Consider the following 22,856-nt stretch of genomic DNA (forward strand, 5'->3'; position numbering starts at 1 on the left):
CTGAAACTATCGACAACCACCAAAACCACTGTTTTGCCTGTAGAAACCGGTAGGTCAGTAATAAAATCCATGGACAAGTGTGTCCATGGCCTACTAGGGATAGGTAGCAGAAGAAGAGTACCAGACGGTCGGATATGCGAAACATTAGAACGCACGCAAATACTACAAGCACATACGTGTTCAATCACATCCTGATGCAACCCCGGCCACCAAAAACGACGAGAGAGGAGGTCCGCGGTTGCCTTACCACCTGGATGCCCAGCAAGCACAGAGTTATGATTTTCCTTAATTACTTCGCGGCGCAGATTAGATGGTACAAATAACCTTCCTGATGGGCAGGAGGCAGGGGCCGCCACCAGGGAAGCCCCGTAACAAAGCATCAGCCTTGACGTTTTTGACCCTTGGACAAAAAGTGCCAAAAAAATTAAACCTAGTAAAAAACAGGGACCATCTGCCTTGCCTAGGGTTGAGACTTTTAGCTGACTGGAGATTTGACAGGTTCTTATGGTCAGTAATAACAGTAATATGATGGTCAGCCCCCTGCAACCAATGTCTTCATTCTTTGAACGCCAATTTGATCGCCAAAAGTTCCCTATTACCCACGTCATAATTTCTCTCAGCCGAAGACAACTTTTTAGAAAAGAAGGCGCATGGACGCCAATTACCAGGGGACGGACCCTGAGACAACACAGCCCCACATCCCCACATCCGATGCGTCAACTTCCACAATAAAGGGTTGGGAAACATTGGGTTGACTGAGTATAGGTGCAGTAGCAAAATAATTCTTTAAGAAAGAAGAAGCCTGGAGGGAGGCATCCGGCCATTTGGAAAAATCAGACCCCTTCCTAGTCATGTCATTTAGGGGTTTCACAGTTTCTGAGTAATTTTGGATGAATTTCCAGTAAAAATTAGTAAAGCCCAGAAAACGTTGTAGAGCCTTCAGTATTGCAGTATATAGTGGCAGTCACGGTTCATAATAAAGGACAGCCACAGAATGGTCCTCACAGCATCACTGTCATAGCAGGTACAATGGTCTTCATCAACCCATTGGCTTTTCACAATCACGTCATAGAAAGACTGATGGGCGCATGAGATGGCACACTCCCCGGATTGCCTACTTTAAATGCTGCTGTCAGAGATTACCCACATCAAACACAGGTCCCTACATAATATTATATCTTATGTCCTATGACAGGAAGGAGTTAACGAATATTATAAAATGTAATATTTAAAGTAGCGAAATAGGATTTATAGGGGTTTTGAACATTTAATGCTAACTCACCAGAAATTTTCCAGCAGCATAATGTGTCATCCCAGCTCTTTTACATCTATATGCCATACTCTATTATGTGTAGACAGGATTCCGCCTCTAAATTTCTGTGGACTATAAATTATGTTATCCTGTATCTGATCCATCCTGGCCACTCTTGGGCTCCTTGCTAATAGGTTTTGCTCTCCTTGGATCCCTGTTGTTTCCCCATAAAAATAAAGATATCAGGTGAAAAAGAATAAAAACTCATCTTTGCTAGTCATTAAGAAGTAATCACAGCAAAGCTTTCACTTTGTATTCTGCTATTAAAAAATAAGTTGAACGGTGAATGGTCCTTAGGGGTAAGCAATACATTTTTTCTTATTGACAGTTTCACACAGTAAACCTCCCTATCTTTTGTGCCTTTTTGGAACAGGTGCTTCTCCCAAAATTAGAATATCATCAAAAAGTTAATTTATTTCAGTTCTTCAATACAAAAAGTGAAACTCATATATTATATAAAGTCATTACAAACAGAGTGATCTATTTCACGTGTTTATTTCTGTTAATGTTGATGATTATGGCTTACAGCCAATGAAAACACAAAAGTCATTTTCTCAGTCAATTAGAATATTTAACAAAAAACACCTGCAAAGGCTTCCGAAGCGTTTAAAAACGTCCTTTAGTCTGTTTCAGTAGGCTCCACAATCATGGGGAAGACTGCTGACTTGACAGATGTCCAGAAGGCAGTCATTGACACACTTCACAAGGAGGGTAAGCCACAAAATTCATTGGTAAAGAAGCTGGCTGTTCACAGAGTGCTATATCCAAGCATATTAATCGAAAGTTTAGAGGAAGGAAAAAGTGTGGTAGAAAAAGGTGTGCAAGCAACTGGGATAACCGCAGCCTTGAAAGAATTGTTAAGAAAAGGCCATTCAAAAATTTGGGGGAGATTCACAAGGAGTGGACTGCTGGTGGAGTCATTGTTTCAAGAGCCACCATACACAGACTTATCCAGCACATGGGCTACAAGTGTCGCATTCCTTGTGTCAAGCCGCTCATGACCAATAGACAACGCCAGAAGCGTCTTACCTGGGCCAAGGAGAAAAAGATCTGGACTGTTGCTCAGTGGTCCAAGGTATTGTTTTCAGATGAAAGTAAATTTTGCATTTCATTTGGAAATTAAGGTCCCAGAGTCTGGAGGAAGAGTGGAGAGGCACACAATCCAAGCTACTTGAGGTCTAGTGTGACGTTTCCACAAGCAGTGATGGTTTGGGGAGCCATGTCACCTACTGGTGTAGGTCCACTGTGTTTTATCAAGACCAAAGTCAGCGCAGCCGTCTACCAGGAAATTTTAGATCGCTTCATGCTTCCCTCTGCTGACAAGCTTTTTGGAGATGGAAATTTCATTCTCCAGCAAGACTTGGCACCTGTCCACACTGCCAAAAGTACCAATACTTGGTTTACAAACAGTATCACTGTGCTTGATTGGCCAGCAAACTCGCCTGACCTTAACCCCATAGAGAATCTAAGGGGTATTATCAAGAGGAAGATGAGAGACATCAGACCCAACAATACAGACGAGCTGAAGGCTGCTATCAAAGCAACCTGGGCTTCCATGACACCTCAGCAGTGCCACAGGCTGATCACCTCCATGCCACGCCGCATTGATGCAGTAATTGATGCAAAAGGAGGCCGAACAAGTATTGAGTGCATTTACTGAACATATATTTCAGTAGGCCAACATTTCGGATTTTAAAAACATTTTTGAAGCTGTTGTTATAAAGTATTCTAATTTACTCAGATAATGACATTTGTGTTTTTATTGAGTGTAAGCCATAATCATCAACATTAACAGAAATAAACACTTGAAATAGATCACTGTTTGTAATGACTCTATATAATATGAGTGGCCCTTTTTGTATCGAAGATCTGAAATAAATTAAATTTTTGAGGATATTCTAATTTTGTGAGAAGCACCTGTACATAACACAATATATACGGAGACTCTGCCTGTACATTAGTTTTGTCCTTGATTTATCACTGACTGCCATTAGAAGCCAGAGCCAGAGGCATCATAGGAAATATAGTCTGCATTATGGGAAAAGGAAACTACTGGTAAATATTCCAGAAATAGAACACCCAATAACAAAATCTATACACAAGGCATGCACAAAAACCTTTATATTTTTCTTATGCTTCACTATAAGCAACAAAAAAAATATTGCTATTGTACATGCATGTTTTTCTTTTTATGCAGAGTTCAAAAAGTAGAGTAATATTTTATTCCAATATTGTATTATCTCCTCCTCTAACTACCATCTACCTTACTTGACAATGAATTTTATCTTTTCAGACAGATCCAGAAGGTTTTAAAAATATCCGGATGAAATTTCAAAAGGAATCTGGAGAAAATCTTTGTGCCAAGCCAATTTTGCAGATAAAGCCTGGACCTAAGCCTGCTATACCGGCAAAACCAATTATACAGCCAGTCAGTGAACATTATTTTCAGAAACCTCTACCCAAAGCTTTATCTTCACCAGATCTTGCAGTATCCCCAAAAATTGACCCATTGAAAGCTGCAGGAAGCTCATTACATTTACATAAAAGCTTTTCATATCAAAGTAACTCAAAAGTTCGTCATGAAGCTTTTGTTAATAGACCTTCAGTTCCACTCAATAAACCTATTGTCCCTAAACGGTCTGCAAACACTTCACTTAGTGATACTGGACACTGCTCACTGAATGCTCTACAAATCAAGACGTCATCAACTGGTTACCTCAACAAACCGAGGCTAAAACTTTTGCCAAGCGAAGTTGTACTTGGATTAAGACCAAAGAAGCCTGCTCGACCTCCTTTTGTAGATCTTAAAAAATATAAAGAACCAGAGGACTTTGATGACTATATGGTAATGAGAAGCTTTTTAGGTATGAACTTTTATTTTATTTCTATGAATTTAATGCTGCATTTTTCATGAAATTTTCCATAATTAAATGTCTGAGAGTGTGTAACGATTTCCTTAAAGTGGGACTGTCTTTTCATTTGAAGCTGAACAGCTTGTCTGTGTCTTCCTTTATTTCTCTCTTGCTCTTTTCACTCCTCTTCATAGACTTAGATGCCTTCCTGTGCCCTCAATGGCATACTACTATGCCATAGATGGTTGAATTTAAACATATCCTGCTGTAAAATTACAGCATGTCACCGGCAGCAGGTGTCAATGCTAGCACCCATCCTGACCATTTCAACCACTAGATAATTCAGTTAATAGCAACTATGACATCTAGGTGGTTGACAGATGGAGGGGGGTGCCAACGATGGCATATATTCCATCCCATATTACTGATGGAGTGCAGTTTCCAAAATGAGTTCACTTCTTGGGTGTTCCCACTGTACTGGTACCTCAGGTGCTCTGCAAATGTGATATGGAGACCATAAACAATTCAGGCAAAAGTTGTGCTTCAAATGGAGCGACTTCCTGTTTGGACCCTGATTTGTCCATATGACCTGGGTCGGACTGGGGTGTCTGGGGCCCATAAAGGGAATTGACCCTAGGGGCCCACTCTACAGCTATATGCAAATACTTGTTAGCTGTTATCCCTGTTATAGTGGAGCATCAACTGTAAAACACAGGCGGCTCCTGCACATCAACTGTGCGCCACTATAACTGGGATGTACAATTACGATAATTTGCATTAAAGGTTTTTTTGGCTAAAAGACGTTATAATAATACCATTTACAAGGGAGAAATAATGCCATACCATGACTGTCAGGGCCGCCATCAGGGCATTACTGCCCTTACTGGCGTATGGGGCCCGGTGAGCAGAGGGGCCCGGATGGGGCCCACCTCTGCTCATCGGGCCTCAGCGAACTGAACTTGCGTCCTCGGACGCAGGTTCACTTTAAATCTATTGCCGTTTGGGAGACTTCCCACACGGCAATAGTTGTCAGCTTCCGGCCTGTGACTGGCTTGCATACGCGCTTCAAATCAAGGAAGGAGTGTCACGGCTGGACTGCCGGCAAGGTAAGGAGGAACTTTTTTTTTTTTCATGAGACATGGGGGCAGAATGGGAGACGAGGCATGATGGGGGCAGAATGGGAGACGAGACATGAAGGGGGCAGAATGGGAGACGAGACATGATGGGGGCAGAATGGGAGACGAGACATGATGGGGGCAGAATGGGAGCCGAGACATGATGGGGGCAGAATGGGAGCCGAGACATGATGGGGGCAGAATGGGAGCCGAGACATGATGGGGGCAGAATGGGAGCCGAGACATGATGGGGGCAGAATGGGAGCCGAGACATGATGGGGGCAGAATGGGAGCCGAGACATGATGGGGGCAGAATGGGAGCCGAGACATGATGGGGCAGAATGGGAGCTGAGAGATGATGGGGGCAGAATGGGAGCTGAGACATGATGGGGCAGAATGGGAGCTGAGACATGATGGGGGCAGAATGGGAGCTGAGACATGATGGGGGCAGAATGGGAGCTGAGACATGATGGGGGCAGAATGGGAGACGAGACATGATGGGGCAGAATGGGACCTGAGACATGATGGCAGAATGGGACCTGAGACATGATGGGGGCAGAATGGGAGCTGAGACATGGGGCCAGGTTTGGAGAACATATGCGGCAGGATGAAGACATATGGCGTCCAGAATGGAGTACATAAGGGAGCAGGATGTGGGACACTATTACTGTAGGGGCTACTTAAAGGATATTATTACTGCTGTGATGTATTTTTTTGAGGATACTGTTTTCAGTGAGGGTCCTGTTACTGTGCGGGGCGACACTATGTCACTTTTTTCCTTCATCTGGTGTAGTGTAGAAATTGGGGAATGTGCTCTGGAAACTGCTCTAGATACAGTGCATTGTGAAAGTATTTGGCCCCCTTAAACTTTTCTACCTTTTGCCACATTTCTGGCTTCAAACATAAAGATATAAAATTCAAATTTTTTGGGGAAGAATCAACAAGTGGGACACAATCGTGAAGTGGAACGAAATTTATTGGATATTTTAAACTTTTTAAACAAATTTAAAACTGAAAAGTGGGGCGTGCAATATTATTCGGCCCCTTTACTTTCAGTGCAGCAAACTCACTCCAGAAGATCAGTGAGGATCTCTGAATGATCCAATGTTGTCCTAAATGACTGGTAATGATAAATAGAATCCACCTGTGTGTAATTAAGTCTCCGTATAAATGCACCTGCTCTGTGATAGTCTCAGGGTTCTGTTTCTAGTGCAGAGAGCATCATGAAGACCAAGGAACACACCAGGCAGGTCCGAGATACTGTTGTGGCAAAGGTTAAAGCCGTATTTGGATACAAAAAGATTTCCCAAGTTTTAAGCATCTCAAGGAGCACTGTGCAAGCGATCATATTGAAATGGAAGGAATATCAGACCACTGAAAATCTACCAAGACCCGGCCGTCCCTCTAAACTTTCATCTCGAACAAGGAGAAGACTGATCAGAGATGCAGCCAAAAGGCCCATGATCACTCTGGATGAACTGCAGAGATCTACTGCTGAGGTGGGAGAGTTTTATCTTCCAACAAGACAATGATCCCAAACATAAAGAAAAATCTACAATGGAATGGTTCAAAAATAAACGTATCCAGGTGTTAGAATGGCCAAGTCAAAGTCCAGACCTGAATCCAATCGAGAATCTGTGGAAAGAGCTGAAAACTGCTGTTCACAAACGCCCTCCATCCAACCTCAATGAGCTTGAGCTGTTTTGCAAGGAAGAATGGGCAAGAATTTCAGCCTCTCGATGTGCAAAACTGATAGAGACATACCCCAAGCGACTTGCAGCTGTAATCGCAGCAAAAGGTGGCGCTACAAAGTATTAACTAAAGGGGGCCGCAATAATATTTTACACCCCACTTTTCAGTTTTTAATTTTTTAAAAAAGTTTAAAATATCCAATAAATTTCGTCACACTTCACGATTGTGTCCCACTTGTTGTTGATTCTTCCCCCAAAAATTAGAATTTTATATCTTTATGTTTGAAGCCAGAAATGTGGCAAAAGGTAGAAAAGTTCAAGGGGGCCAAATACTTTCACAATGCACTGTAACTATGTGTTATTTTCTGCAGAGACGAGTCCTGGCTAGGAGAAGTGATGGCGGTCTGTGTTGGATGAACAAGAAAAGCTAAGATGAAGGACTTCAACTAGAGACGTCACCGGCGAGTAAGTGTGTTACCTGTACCTGACACTACATACTACAAGTGCTTCTCACTAAATTAGAATATCATCAAAAAGTTAATTTATTTCAGTTCTTCAATACAAAAAGTGAAACTCATATATTGTATAGAGTCATTACAAACAGAGTGATCTATTTCAAGTGTTTATTTCTGTTAATGTTGATGATTATGGCTTACAGCCAATGAAAACACAAAAGTCGTTATCTCAGTAAATTAGAATAATTAACAAAAAGCACCTGCGAAGGCTTCCTAAGCGTTTAAAAAGGTCCCTTAGTCTGTTTCAGTAGGCTCCACAATAATGGGGAAGACTGCTGACTTGACAGATGTCCAGAAGGCAGTTATTGACACACTCCACAAGGAGGGTATGCCACAAAAGGTCATTGCTAAAGACGCTGGCTCCTGTGTATAATGTCACTGGTGATCCCTGTATTACCTGTACACTGACACTATATACAGAGCTCCTGTATATAATGTCACTGCTGATCACTGTTTTATCTGTACACTGATACTGTATACAGAGCTCCTGTGTATAATGGCACTGGTGATCCCTGTATTACCTGTACACTTACACTATACAGTGGGTACAGAAAGTATTCAGGCCCCTTTAAATTTTTCACTCTTTGTTTCATTGCAGCCATTTGGTAAATTCTAAAAAGTTGATTTTTTCTCATTAATGTACACTATGCACCCCATCTTGACTGAAAAAAAACAGAAATGTAGAAATTTTTGCAAATTTATTAAAAAAGAAAAACTGAAATATCACATGGTCATAAGTATTCAGACCCTTTGCTCAGAATTGAGTAGAAGCGTCATTTTGAGCTAGTATAGCCATGAGTCTTCTTGGGAATGATGCAACAAGTTTTCACACCTGGATTTGTGGATTCTCTGCCATTCTTCCTTGCAGATCCTCTCCAGTTCCTTCAGGTTGGATGGTGAACGTTGGTGGACGGCTATTTTCAAGTCTCTCCAGAGATGCTCAATTGGGTTTAGGTCAGGGCTCTGGCTGGGCCTGTCAAGAATGGTCAGAGAGTTGTTATGAAGCCACTCCTTTGTTATTTTAGCTGTGTGCTTAGGGTCATTATCTTGTTGGAAGGTGAACCTTCGGCCAAGTCTGAGGTCCAGGGCACTCTGGAAGAGGTTTTCATCCAGGATATCTCTGTACTTTGCTGCATTCATGTTTCATTCAATTGCAACCACTCGTCCTGTCCCTGCAAATAAAAATCAGCCCCATAGCATGATGCTGCCACCATGTTTCACTGATGGGATTATATTGGGCAGGTGATGAGCAGTGCCTGGTTTTCTCCACACATACCGCTTAGAATTATCACCAAAAAGTTCTATGTTCGTCTCATCAGACCAGAGAATCTTATTTCTCATAGTCTGGGAGTCCTCCATGTGTTTTTGAGCAAACTCTATGCAACCTTTCATATGTCTTCCACTGAGTAGAGGCTTCCGTCGGGCTATTCTGCCATAAAGGCCCGACTGGTGGAGGGCTGCAGTGATAGTTGACTTTGTGGAACTTTCTCCCATCTCCCTACTGGATCTCTGGAGCTCAGCCACAGTGATCTTGGGGTTCTTCTTTACCTCTCTCACCAAGGCTCTTCTCCCACGATTATTCGGTTTGGCTGGACGGCCAAGTCTAGGAAGACTTCTGGTGGTCCCAAACTTCTTCCATTTAAGGATTATGGAGGCCACTGTGCTCTTAGGAACCTTGAGTACTGCAGAAATTCTTTTGTAACCTTGGCCAGATAAATGCCTTGCCACAATTCTGTCTCTCAGCTCCTTGGGCAGTTCCTTTGAGCTCATGATTCTCATTTGGTCTGACATGCACTATGAGCTGTGAGATCTTATATAGACAGGTGTGTGCCTTTCCAAATCAAGTCCTATTAGTTTAATTAAACACAGCTGAACTTCAATGAAGGAGTAGAACCATCTCAAGGAGGAACACAAGGAAATGGACAGCATGAGTGTCTGAGCAAAGGGTCTGAATACTTATGACTGATATTTCAGTTTTTCTTTTTTTAATAATTTTGCAAAAAATTCTACATTTCTGTTTTTTTCAGTCAAGATGGGGTGCAAAGTGTACATTAATGAGAAAAAAATGAACTTTTTAGAATTTACCAAATGGCTGCAATGAAACAAAGAGTGAAAATTTAAAGGAGTCTGAATACTTTCCGTACCCACTATACACTGTATATTATGTGCAGAGATCCTATATATAATGACACTTATAGTAATATTAGTATTGTGTTTTTTTTATTAGTGACTGACTACTACAATACTGATCATTATGTCATGGTAATATGTGGTCCGGCCATGGTGTGGTGCTATTTGTTCCTTGTATGTGGTATTATTTGGTCACTATGTGATGGTAATATGAGGTATGGTCATGATGTGACTGTATTTCTCCCTTGTATGTGGTATTATTGGGTCACTATGTGGTGGTAATATGTGGTCTGGTCACGGTGTGGCGGTATTTGTTCCTTGTATGTGACATTATTCAGTCACTATGTGATGGTAATATGTGGTCTGATCATAATGTGGAGGTATTTGTTCCTTGTATGTGGTATTATTCGGTCACTATGTGGTGGTAATATGTGGTCTGGTAATGGTGTGGCATTATTTGTCCCTTGTATGTGGTATTATTGGTCATTTTTAAAAAATGTATGTGACACTTTCCCTTAAAGAAAATGGGTATTATAAGAAATGTTTAATAGGTTAGAGTAGAGTAGGGCAGAAGAGTCTGTATTTGTCCTTGTGGTGGCTTAAAAAATCTTTTGACCGAAACAAAAGCTGCTGGCTATGTATGTGATATGATGTTCGATGTGTAAGGCAGCGGTGTTCACACCATGCAGTAACTGAGGCAGTGACCCAAGCAAGTCCAACAAAAACAGCTTTTATTCAGCAACTCACGGGTAAAAACAGAAAGTCCTCCAGTTCGCAGCCGGGTTAACATGAGTCCATAAACAACGGTTGCCAGGGGCAACGGCCGCGCCGGGCCGCTCAGAGCCTGACAGGTGCAGAGGCTTCCCAGGCGTGGGTTCAGCCACCCTCAATCCTGCTGAGCTTCCCTCACTTGCTCCTAGCATGTTACAACATAGAACAACACTAATCTTTAGTGCAGGGGTTTTAAAGGACCTGTGGCAAGAGCCACTGGAAAACCCGGGTTGGAGGGAGGAGGCCGCCCCACTGCCTCCTGTGACCTCCTCCGAGAAATGAAGGCCCTGCCGGGTTTTACTTAATCTGCCTTAGCCAGGTAGTTTGACCAGGTCAATGCTCACCCTCATTCCTGCATTGCAGCCGCAGGTGTGCCCGTGACTGCAATGCACTCCATTGGTTTTAATAGGTCTCTGTACACATTCTGGGGGAGATATAACGTCCCTTGTATACGATCCCGGTCACTGCCTCACATATCCCCCCCCCCTGTTCAAACTTGTGGGGTTGAACATTTGCCATCATACAGGGTGCCCGGGACAGGGCATCCGTGTTTCCCTGCGACTTCCCAGGGCGATGTTCTACAGAGAAACTGAAATTTTGCAGTGATAGGAACCACCTGGTGACTCGCGCATTCCTCTCCTTGGCATTTCTCATCCATACCAAGGGTGAGTGGTCCGTCACCAAGCGGAACTGATGCCCGAGTAAATAATAACGTAGCGATTCCAAGGCCCACTTAATAGCCAAACACTCCTTCTCTACCATGCTATAGTTTTTCTCTGCCGGGACAAGTTTTCTACTTAAGTAGGTGCCCCGGTGTAACGGGTCTGGGAGGCGGAACCTCTGAGCAACTTATACAAGGGGGCGGTCCTTGTAAGGAAGCGGGTGGCGACCAGGGAAGACAGGCAGGCAGTCACAGCAGGTGACCGGGACAGTCTCTGTGTAAACGGGCAGGAGGTCACGGCAAGTGACCGGGACAGTCTCTGGGTAAACGGGCAGGAGGTCACAGCAAGTGACCGGGACAGTCTCTGGGTGAACGGGCAGGAGGTCACGGCAAGTGACCGGGACAGTCTCTGGGTAAACGGGCAGGAGGTCACGGTAAGTGACCGGGACAGACTCTGGGTAAACGGGCAGGAGGTCACGGCAAGTAACCGGGACAGTCTCTGGGTAAACGGGCAGGAGGTCACGGCAAGTGACCGGGACAGTCTCTGGGTAAAGGGTAGGTACGACCTGTGACGGCTGAGCCTCCAAGTAGGCTAGCAGGCAGATGGCAGATGAGTGCTCCCAGGTGAGCAGGCGAGAGTCTCTGGATAAGCAGGTGGTCACAGCATGTGACGGCGGAGCCTTCAGGTAGGCTAACAGGCAGGTAGCAGATGAGCGCTCCCAGGTGAGCGGGCAAGAGTCTCTGGACTGGCAGGTGGTCACGGCACGTGACGGTGGAGCCTCCAGGTAGGCTAACAGGCAGGTAGCAGATGAGCGCTCCCAGGTGAGCGGGCAAGAGTCTCTGGACTGGCAGGTGGTCACAGCACGTGACGGCGGAGCCTCCAGGTAGGCTAACAGACAGGTAGCAGGTGAGCGCTCCCAGGTGAGCGGGCAAGAGTCTCTGGACTGGCAGGTGGTCACAGCACATGACGGCGGAGCCTCCAGGTAGACTAGCAGACAGGTTGCAGGTGAGCGCTCCCAGGTGAGCGGGCAAGCTGGTCCATAGACAGACTGACAGGTGTCGGAAGGCAGACCGTCGGACCTCAGGCAAGCAAGCAGGTAAGCGGATAACAGGCAGGAATCAGACAGCAAACTGGCAGGAAACTGGCAGGTAACTGGATACGGGACCTGAGGGCTGAAGCAGAGTAGTGAACAGTGCAACAACATTGCTCGGGCACCTCCATTTTGGAGGAGGTGCCTTATATATGGAGGAATCCTCCGGCCATTGGCTGGGGACTCCTTAGGGCGGCGCGCGCGGCCCCTTTAAGAGAGGGGGAGCGCGCGCGCGCCCTAAGCACAGTGACCGGGGGAGAGCGGGCGCTGCAAGCAGAGCGGGAGGAAGCCGCCGGGCACGGAGCAGAGAGGTGAGGGGAACAGCATCCCTGCCTAGCAGGAGGCAGGGACGCCGACGCTACACCCGGTGCTCTTCACCATTCACTTTTTGTGACAATACCGCCCCTAGGCCTACCTCCGAGGCATCTGTCTGCATAATGAAGGTTTCCTTGAAGTTGGGGCTGATGAGGACCGGCTGTCCACATAGGGCCAACTTCATGGACTTAAAAGCTTCTTCTGCCTGAGGGTTCCACCGAACCATTACCGATTTTTTCCCTTTCAAGAGATCGGTCAGGGCCGCCGTTCGTCCAGCAAAATTAGGTATAAACCGGCGGTAATACCCAAGGATGCCAAGGAACGCCCTCACCTGCTTTGTACTTGACGGCTTAGGCCAGTTTTTTATGGCCTCAACTTTATTGATTTGGGGCTTGATAGCTCCTCGGCCTATCACATACCCCAAATATCGGGCTTCCTCCAGCCCTATCGCACATTTTTTTGGGTTTGCCGTTAACCCCGCGGCTCTGAGTACATGTCGGTATTGTGCTGCACCAGCGAGCGAGCCTCCCGCCGCTGCTGTTTAGTGAGGGCATCACTTATCCTGACCTCCCCCTCGGACGCTTCCCTGGCTGAAGGTAGAGAACTCTCTGGCGATATGCCCGGGGTGACGTCTGTAACTAAACACTCTCGATCTTTCCAAGGCTTTAGCAGGTTTACATGATAAAGCAGCACAGGTTTCCTCCTTCCGAGCTGATACACCCGGTAATTTACCTCCTCCACTTTTTCTCGAACCTCATATGGCCCTTTTATTATATGTGCGCCTCTGGGCTGCTTGGGCATCTAACAGATGTTCTTTCACGATGGGCATGACCGTCGCGTTCCGGTCCTGCATACTAGCCACGTGTTCAATTATACTCCTATGTGGAGTCGGCTCTTGTTCCCATGTCTCTTTGGCTACGTCCAACAGACCCCTAGGGTGTCTGCTGTACAATAACTCAAAGGGAGAGAACCCTGTGGAAGCCTGGGGTACCTCACGGATGGCGAACATCAAAGAGGGTAGCAACATATCCCAATCCCTTCCGTCCTTAGAAACCACCTTTTTTTACCATGGACTTGAGGGTTTTATTGAACCGTTCTACTAGCCCGTTGGTTTGAGGGTGGTACACCGAGGTGCGCAATTGTTTAATTTTTAGCAATTTGCACAGTTCCCTTGTCACTTTGGACATAAAAGGGGTCCCCTGATCCGTGAGGATCTCCTTAGGTAGTCCAAGGCGACAGAACATGACAAACAGCTCCCGTGCAATCAGTTTTGCTGAGGTGTGGCGTAGCGGTATAGCCTCCGGGTACCGAGTGGCATAGTCGACGACAACCAGTATATGTTGGTGGCCACGGGCGGATTTTACAATGGGCCCTACCAAGTCCATTGCAATCCGTTCAAAAGTTACCTCTATCACTGGCAGGGGTACCAATGGGCTACGGAAACTTGCGATGGGTGTGGTCAACTGACATTCGGGGCAGGATTCGCAGTACCTTTTGACCTCCGCGTAAACCCCAGGCCAAAAGAACCACTGCAAGATACGTTCTTGCGTTTTTTTTACCCCTAAGTGTCCACCCAGCAGGTGTGTGTGTGTCAAATCTAGAACCACCCGACGGTATGAATGAGGTACCACCAACTGTTCCACGACCTCGTCCCTGATCTTATCTATCCTATATAGCAACTCACCGTTGACTACCATACCGTGGAAATTCAGAATCTGCACCGGGCTGTTGGGCTATGCCATTTACCTCTAACACCCTTTCCCGTGCCTGAGTCAGGGTGGGATCCTGTAGCTGGGCCGTCCCAAACGTGTCCCGGGACACTTCCAGCTCGGGGATCGATGGGGTTTCCTCAACCTCTCTTGCTAGCACCTCTAAGGGAAACCTATCGGGGTCACGCTCTGTCCCTAGGTTGGACACCCCTACGGCAGGCTCCCCTGACTCGTGTTCATCCGGGTATAGCGCCTGTAATACATTTTACGGGGGGAGAGTGGATTTTGTTTTTCCACAGAGTCCAGAACAGGGGCAAGTCTCTTCCCAACACAGTCCCATAGGGAAGAGTTTTTACCACCCCCACCACATGTTTTATATCTCCACATGGCGTGGACAAAACTACCTCCGCAGTTGGGTACTCTCGGAGGTCCCCATGGATACACACAACCCCGACTGGCCGTCCACTGGGGTTGTCTCCTGCCACCAGCCACCCATGTACCAAAGTCACGAGGCTCCCTGAGTCCAGGAGGGCCTCCGTGGGGTACCCATTAACCAGTACCTGGCATAGTTGGAGTTCACAGTCCCGGGGGTCGGCGCTCGCCGTGCAGACGGTCTGGGCATACATTGAGATCCGTCGGCTATATCCGCAGTCCATGGGTTCCGTAGTCAGGAAACAATTAGCAACCACTTGTCCCGGCCCGTGACACCGCCAGCACCTAAGGGTGGAGGTACTGTTAGGTCTTATGACAGTTTGGGAGGGAACCGGTGTCCTGCCACTCTCACTCCGGGGTACCCCTTCAGTACGGGCACGGTGCTGACTGTCCTCAGCAGAGGGACGTGAGCCCTTTCCCGATTCCTGGGTTGGCAGGGATCGGCGTGACAGCCGAGAGGGGGGGGGGGGAGTCTCGAAAGAAGTCCTGAGTGGCAGAGTAGCGCTCGATCAAACTGACCACCTGGTCGAGGGTGCCGGGGTCCCCTTGCCCCACCCAACGTTGGATAGCGGCCGGCAGAGTCCTAACCAGCTGGTCAACCACCACCCTCTCCACCATCTGGGCTGGAGACAAAGTCTCAGGCTGGAGCCACCTCTTTACCAGCTGCAGGAGGTCATAAGCCTGAGACCGGGCGAGTTGGGTCTCCGCATAGGCACACGAAAACACACGCTGAGCCCTCATGTATGTATTGACCCCCAGCCGGGCAAGGATCTCACCTTTGAGCCTCTGGTAGTCCTGGGCGTCCTCCTGACTGAGGTCAAAGTAGGCCTTTTGGGCATCGCCGACCAGAAACGGAGCCACTACTTCTGTCCACTGGCCGGCCTGTAGGTTTTCCCTCTCCGCTGTGCGCTCATAAATGGTCAGGGAGGCTTCCACGTCGTCCTCTGGTCCCATCTTCCTCAACGCTGAGCGAACCTTGTCCCGGGCCTCTCAACGTTCTAGGGCTAGTGCCGTCGACATCTCCCGCAAGGCAGCAATCTGTTGCAGCAACAATTCGTTTGTTTTTTGCTGGTGCTGCTGGGTGAGTACCAGCTGCTTATACAGTTCCATTTTGTCCATGGGGTGGAACTGAAAGGTGGCAGGCCGGATTGTGACCATGCAGCTGCCGGTGGGGGTATGCCTCAGTCATTATGCCCGCATTCTCCACCAAACTGTAAGGCGGCGGTGTTCACACAGTGCAGTAACTGAGGCAGTGACCCAAGCAAGTCCAATAAAAACAGCTTTTATTCAGCAACTCACGGGTAAACAGAAAGTCCTCCGGTTCGCAGCCGGGTTAACATGAGTCCATAAACAATGGTTGCTGGGGACAATGGCCACGCCGGGCCGCTCAAAGCCTGACAGGTGCAGAGCCTTCCCAGGCAGGGGTTCAGCCACCCTCAATCCTGCTGAGTTTCCCTGCTGTGCTCCTAGCAGGTTCCAACATAGAACAACACTAATCCTTAGTGCAGGGGTTTTAAAGGACCTGTGGCAAGAGCCACTGGAAAACCCGGGTTGGAGGGAGGAGGCCGCCCCACTGCCTCCTGTGACCTCCTCCAAGAAATGAAGGCCCTGCTGGGTTTTACTTAATCTGCCTTAATCAGGTAGTCTGACCAGGTCATTGCTCACCTTCATTCCTGCATTGCAGCAGCAGGTGTGCCTGTGACTGCAATGCACTCCAATATATTTAATAGGTCTCTGTACACATTCTGAGGGAGATATAACGTCCCTTGTATACGATCCCGGTCACTGCCTCACAGATAGAAACTGTTAATGTGTGATTAGTGAGGACGTGGTGCAGAAGTGGAGTTTATCCAAGAGTGGGTGGTGGGACTGTGGAAGGTTTGAGGGGTGGATGCAGAGCTGGGGTGGGGCCTGGGGCGTAGCCTCAGTGGGGCCCAAAAATGTTGCCAGTTTGGGCCGAAATTCCTGATGGCAGCCCTGATGACTGGACTACATATTCCACCACATAGTGACCAAATAATACCACATACAAGGGACAAATACTACCTCACTGACCAGACCACATATTACCTCCACATAGTGACTGAATAATTTCACATACAAGGGAGAAATACCACCATACCATGGCCAGACCAAATATTACCACCATCTAGTGACTGAGTACTACAATACTGATCATGAATAAAAACCACAATACTAACAACACTGTTATCACCACTAGTGACATTATTCATGGGAGTGTATGGTATATCGTCAGTGTACAGGTAATACAGTTATCACCATTGACAGTATACACAGGAGCTATGGTATACAGTGTATAGTGTATAGGTAATACAGTGATTACCGGTGACATTATACACAGGTGCTCTGTATATAGTGTCAGTGTACAAGTAATACAGTGATCACCAGTGATATTATACACGGGTGCTCTGTATATAGTGTCAGTGTACAGGTAATACAGGGATCACCAGTGACGTTATACACAAGAGGTCTGTATATAGTGTACAGGTAATACAGTATTCATCAGTGATAGTATACACATGAGCTCTGTATAATGAGTCAATGTACAGGTAATGTTGTGGTCACCAATTATCTTATACACAGGAGCCCTATATATAGTGTCAGTGTACAGGTAATATGACTCGTCCCCTAGGCCGTGGGGTACTCGGTGCCGGGCCGGTCGTTGCTATGGGGGATGTCACAGTGGCGGTGACCCAGGGCGGTCAATCAAAAGGGGAATATTTACATGGGATTATAGTTTATATACAAAGTTCGTGACGCCACCTGTGGAATGCGGCTAAAGGGAGCCGCCGCTGCGGAGCAGGTCCTCTGGAGCTGATGTTAGTGCAGCAAAGCTGGTGTGGCTCTCCACAGGTAGAGCTTAGCTCCAGGGCAGAGTAGATGTTGTAGATGTTATAGGTGATGCTGGGCATTGTAGTGCAGGGGTGATGGGGCAGTTAATAATCACAGAGACAGTGGGGTGCAGTCTTCCGAGTTTACTCACAATTATTAAGTTCCTCAGGTTACAGGTTCCGAACTACAACCTCCCACGTCGTGCTGCATTCACCAGGCAGGGGTTCAGCAATCCCTCAGGTAGTTCAAGAGTGCCTGACAGGACCCCTTTCTATGTGCCTTCCTCAGTCGTCTTCCTGCGCTGGTTCTCGCCCTCCTGCCCTGCGCCTCACAATCAGTGTCCCAAGCCGGTAGCCTCGGGTCTTGTCGGGCAACCTACAGTCCCATGGACCCTCTGTGGCCACCTTTTCAGCGATATAATTGCGGATGTGGCCACTACACCTTACAAGTACAGCAGCCTCCGGTTCCTAGCTGAGCCTTGTAGTTCTCCACTAGTTTAGGGGCCGGTCCCCTCTGCTCGATCCCTCCACCGCCTGGCAGATTCGGGCATACGGGTGGCTTCCAGCACTTCCCGTACCCCTGGCATCCCTTCTGTTCCTGGAGCCTTCCTCCTGCTCCCTCTCTTCCCTCTCAGTCCTGGGCCTCTCGGGCTAGGCCCGCATCCCGAGCAGAGCTCCTGCAGAGCCTCTGCTCCTTTCACTTCTCCTCCTTTGATTGACTTGTCCTTACAAGATGGCTCCCTCTTTTATACACCTCCTTCACAAGTGCTCCCCTGATCTGCTTCCTCCACCCACACCCACTACATGGTTCCCCCTCACTTGGTTCCCCTCCACTCCAGCCAGGGACCAGGGACTGTGCTCTCCCTTAGGAGCAATCTCGCCCTTCCCTACTGAAGTGGATGTGTTGGATGCAGGTGTTAGGGTCCCGGGCAGCACTCTATCCTTACCTGAGAGTGGGATACCACACCTCTGGGTGAGATGCAGTACCTCTGTGGCGACTGAACCCGCAGGGGTGCCACAAATACAGTGATCAACAGTTAATTTATACGCAAGAGCTCTGTATATAGTGTCACTATACAGGTAATACAGTGATCACCAATGATGTTATACACAGGAGCTCAGTATATAGTATATAATGTGCATGTACATGTGATACAGTGACTCACCAGTGACATCTCTAGGTGAAGTCCTTCATCTTCACTGTTTTTCTTCATCTGGCACAGACTGCCATCACTTCTTCCGGGACTTGTCTATGCAGAAAATTACAGTCATTTATAGCTGATCTCTTCTAGAGCACATTCCCCACTTTCCCCCTACTTCTACACTACCCCAAATAAAGAAAAAAAGCACAGTAACAGGACCTCCCTTTTATTGCCTCACCCCTGGAAAACTCTCCTAAAAAGTAAATTATATTACAGCAGTAATAATGTCCCCCACTTGCCACCATAAACTAATACTGTATGTTCCTCATTCTGGCCCCCATATTAAAGGGAACCTGTCAGGTCCCCCACGCCCTCTAACCCAGCAGCATTCACTTATTTGAGTAAATTCCCTGCCTAACCAGCCCTGTATAACATTTTTCTGTAAAAATGAAGATTAAAAAAAGCATTTATATTATCCCGGTTTCCTATGCTAATGAGAGCTTTGATTAGTCGATGGGGCATTAGTCGCCCCTGACTAGTCAGTCCTCTTTCCATGTTATCATGTCCGTGTGGGCGTGATAACATAATTTGCAGGAGCTGTCATTGACGCGCCCAGGGGATGGGGACGGTTTGGGGATGTCACGGTGGTCGGCTCCCGGGCCCGTACCCTGGGGTCACTCTTGAAAAACGTCGATTGGAACTTGGATAGAAATAAAAATAAAGTAAATAGTTTGTGACGCCACCTGTGGTACCTGGTAAGGATTACCAGCGCTGCTGCAGACCTCCGGGGGGTGATGGGATGGCAGCTGGGATGTTTCTGTTCCCCACAGGCGGAGCGGGCCCCCGGGGCTGTGTGGAGTTTGATGGTGGGTGGTGATGCTGGGGCTTGTAGTGCAGGCGGGATGGCGCAGCAGGAGTAAATGACAGAGACAGGGGATTCGCTTCAATACGTTTACTGGTGCGGATGTCAGGTACGGTCCAGGGTACTCAGTAGGATGGGTGCACTTCAGGACTTCTCCCCAGTGAGCGGGTATAAGGCCTCCTGGTCCGTGTCTGCCTCTCTGTATGCTCCTGGCCAGCCTGCAACTGGGCCTAGCTTATGTGTCGTGCTGTTCCTTCACCTGTCGCTTGGTAGTGGGACCTTCTGCTGGCAACCACTATCCCTCGTCGCTGGGGCCTTCGTGGTTCCTGGTCCTGTAATGGGTCTAGCTTCAGGTCTGTCAGGGACTTGTAGTCCTCCTGGAATGCCGGTGGTCCCTACTGGGTATAAAGGACCCTGTAGGTGCGGACCCGGTGTCCGGTTTGTATCTTCGGGGTGAGCCTAAGAAGCTCCTCTGTCCCTTTCAACTCCTCTCTTCTCTCCTCCTTGCCATCGGCCACACTCGGGGCCCTCAAAACTCAGCAGCAGACGTGCTGCGTCTTCGCTGCTCTCAGCGTCAGCACGCTCTCAGACTCTCTGACTCTGTCTGACTGACTTAACTGCCTGGCTCCACCCTCCATATATATATATCCCTAATGGGCTCCCTCTGGTGGTATGAGGTGGAAGGGTGGAGGTGTTTGTTTGTAACGAGGGCCTCTTGTGGAGAAGTCCATCCATGCACCCTGGGTCCTGTGGTATCTGTGAACAGCAGGGTGCCACATCATCACCACCAGTCCCTGAAAATCTCTCACATGCCCACCGCACATTTCAGCAGCGTCACGGCACCTCTGCAGCCGGGTGTCTGCTCCCGGCTTCAGAGGCGCACTGTGCATGACCGGAAGCCATCTTCTGAACTTCCAATAATGTGCAGTGCGCCTCTGAACCCCGTGATAACATGGAAAGAGGGCTGACTAGTCAGAGGCAACTAACGCTCCATCGACTAGTCAAAGCCCTCATTAGCATAGGAAACGGGAACATTATAAATGCTTTTTTTTTAAACCTCATTTTAACAGAAAACATTATACACGGCTGGTTAGGCAGACCTGACAGGTTCCATTTAAGTCTCTCATCCTGGCCCCCTTTTATTTAACCCCTTAATGGCTGGACCATTTTACATTTTTGCTCCCCTTCTTCCCAGAGTCAATATGGCTATGTGAGGGCTTATTTTTTGTGGGACAAGTTGTACTTTTGAACAACACCATTGGTTTTACCATATCGTGTACTGGAAAACGGGAAAAAAATTCCAAGTTTTCTTTTTTTTTTTTACCATGTTCACTAAATGCTAAAACTGACCTGTCATTACGATTCTCCGGGTCATTACGAGTGTGTAGATACCAAACATGTATAACATGTATAGGTTCTTTTTTATTTAAGGGGTGAAAAGAAAATCCAAAGTTTGTTTAAAAAAAAAAAAAAAAAAAATGGTGCTATTTTTCCGAGATCCCTAGCGCCTCAATTTTTCGGGATCTGGGACCAACTGAGGGCTTATTTTTTGCGCACCGAACTGGCGTTTTTATTGATATCATATTGGGGTAGATCTGATGTTTTGATCGGCCATTGTTGCATTTTATTTCAATGTGGCGGTGACCAAAAAAACGTAATTCTGTCATTTTTGAATTTTTTTTTTGTTACGCCGTTTACCGATCAGATTAATTTTTTTTATATTCCTAGATCGGGCGATTCTGAACGCGGCGATACCAAATATGTGTATATGTGATTTATATATATATATATATATATATATATATATATATATTTATTTATTTATTTTTTTATATTTTTAAAACTTTTTTATTTTTACATGCTTCTGTAATCTCCATGGGAGACTAGAAGCTGCACTTGTCTGATTGCCATCAGATCGCCTGTGTGTAGCAGAATTGCTCACTTGCTATGAGCGCCTACCGCTGGGCAGCACTCATAGCAATCTGGCAATGACAATCGCAGGGGTCTCCTGCAGACCCCGTTTTGTCATGCCAATCCATCGGCAACTCGCGATTATGTGACGGGGTCACCGATTGGTGGAGCAAGTGACACGCTTCCGGGAAGCGAAAGGTAAACGCTGCTGTCAGAGGTTGACAGCGCCATTTAACTAGTTAATAGCCGCAGGTGAACCGCGATTCCACCCGCCGCTGTTAGGGGCACATTTCAGCTGTATAGATCAGCTGCCATGTGCCCGGAAAGGTGTGGGCACTGGAGCCCGGACCGAACGGGGATTCGACGTCTGTTGTACTATTACGGCACATGTCTTAAAGGGGTTAATAATGTGCCCCATCTTGGCCCTCTAGGTCCCTTGGCCCTGGCTGTGCGCCCTATCTTAGGGGGCACAGCCAGGGCCAAAGGACCTAGGGGGGCACAGTCAGGGACCTAGTGGCACACAGTAAGGGACCAAGAGGGGCACAGCCAGGGATCTAGGGGGCACAGCCAGGGACCTAGGGGGCACATTCAGGGGCCAAAGGGTCACAGCCAGGGGCCTTGGAGGCACAGCCCTGGCCCCAGAATCATCCACATCCACAGCCGCATCCATAGTGACAGAAGGAAAGAAGAAAAAAAAAAGATTCCTCTTACCTGCCTGCACTCCCGGCGTCACGCGGTGTCTTCTTCAGATCCAGCACACTCATCTTAAAATGGCCGCCAACCTAGCAGAGGCTAGCGACTGACTTGAGTGCGCCAGCTGCAGGCGCCACATGACAGTGAAGTCATACGCTGGTGATGGCACTGTCATGCGCCGGCCTCTGCTAGGACAGCAGCCTGTTGCAAAAGCGTCAGGGCAATACATTTCAACTGAATGTGCGTCAGAGCGCGAACATTTAGTTAAAACCAGTGGACCCCCTCTCCTGCTCGGGGGCCTGCCGAGGACCCGGGGCCCACCGGGGAATGCACCGGTCTTCCACTGGGCCAGTCTGACCCTGCATATGACCACATGTAGAGTATTGTCACACTCTGAGGCTCCATCGCCAACAGGCGCTAGATAAATTTTGTCCTTTTACGGAAATTTAAAAAATATATATATTTTTAACGATTTTAATTTTCACTGCAGAATACTATCAAAATCTATGAAACAAGTGTGGGGCAAAATGATCAAAGCACCCCAAGATAATTTCCTAGTGGTGGATTTCCCAAAATGGGGTCTCTCTGGGAGTGCTTGAGCCCATTGCTTATTCAAAGGACGCCTGAAAATATATCATAATGGAAAGTAGGACCACAAGGTTTTACTTTTTTTCTAAGGCCTGTGTTTCACTTAAGTAGTACACTATGGCCAGATATAGGAAATTTCTAAAAACTGTAGAAACAGGTTAATAAATATTGCATTGCAATTTTCTGGCTTGGCTTGTAGTGTAGGGAAAAAAAT

At 47.3% G+C, this 22,856-nt stretch overlaps 1 protein-coding gene across 6 annotated transcripts in view; it reads left to right on the forward strand.

The window, feature by feature from the left end:
* LOC141167232 (uncharacterized) overlaps positions 1 to 22,856 on the forward strand; it is a 632,749-nt gene that overhangs the window by 77,138 nt on the left and 532,755 nt on the right. For 5 of the 6 annotated variants that reach the window (XM_073654689.1, XM_073654734.1, XM_073654964.1 and 2 more), the window contains one exon: positions 3,606 to 4,176. In XM_073654689.1, the coding sequence (XP_073510790.1) occupies positions 3,606 to 4,176 (571 nt within the window). The remainder of the gene's footprint in view (positions 1 to 3,605; positions 4,177 to 22,856) is intronic. The other variant, XM_073654901.1, reaches the window with a different exon arrangement.

The sequence above is a fragment of the Phyllobates terribilis genome, unplaced genomic scaffold (assembly GCF_046119375.1).
Source record: "Phyllobates terribilis strain yellow unplaced genomic scaffold, ASM4611937v1 Scaffold_1__5_contigs__length_1240528914, whole genome shotgun sequence".
Taxonomy (NCBI): domain Eukaryota; kingdom Metazoa; phylum Chordata; class Amphibia; order Anura; family Dendrobatidae; genus Phyllobates; species Phyllobates terribilis.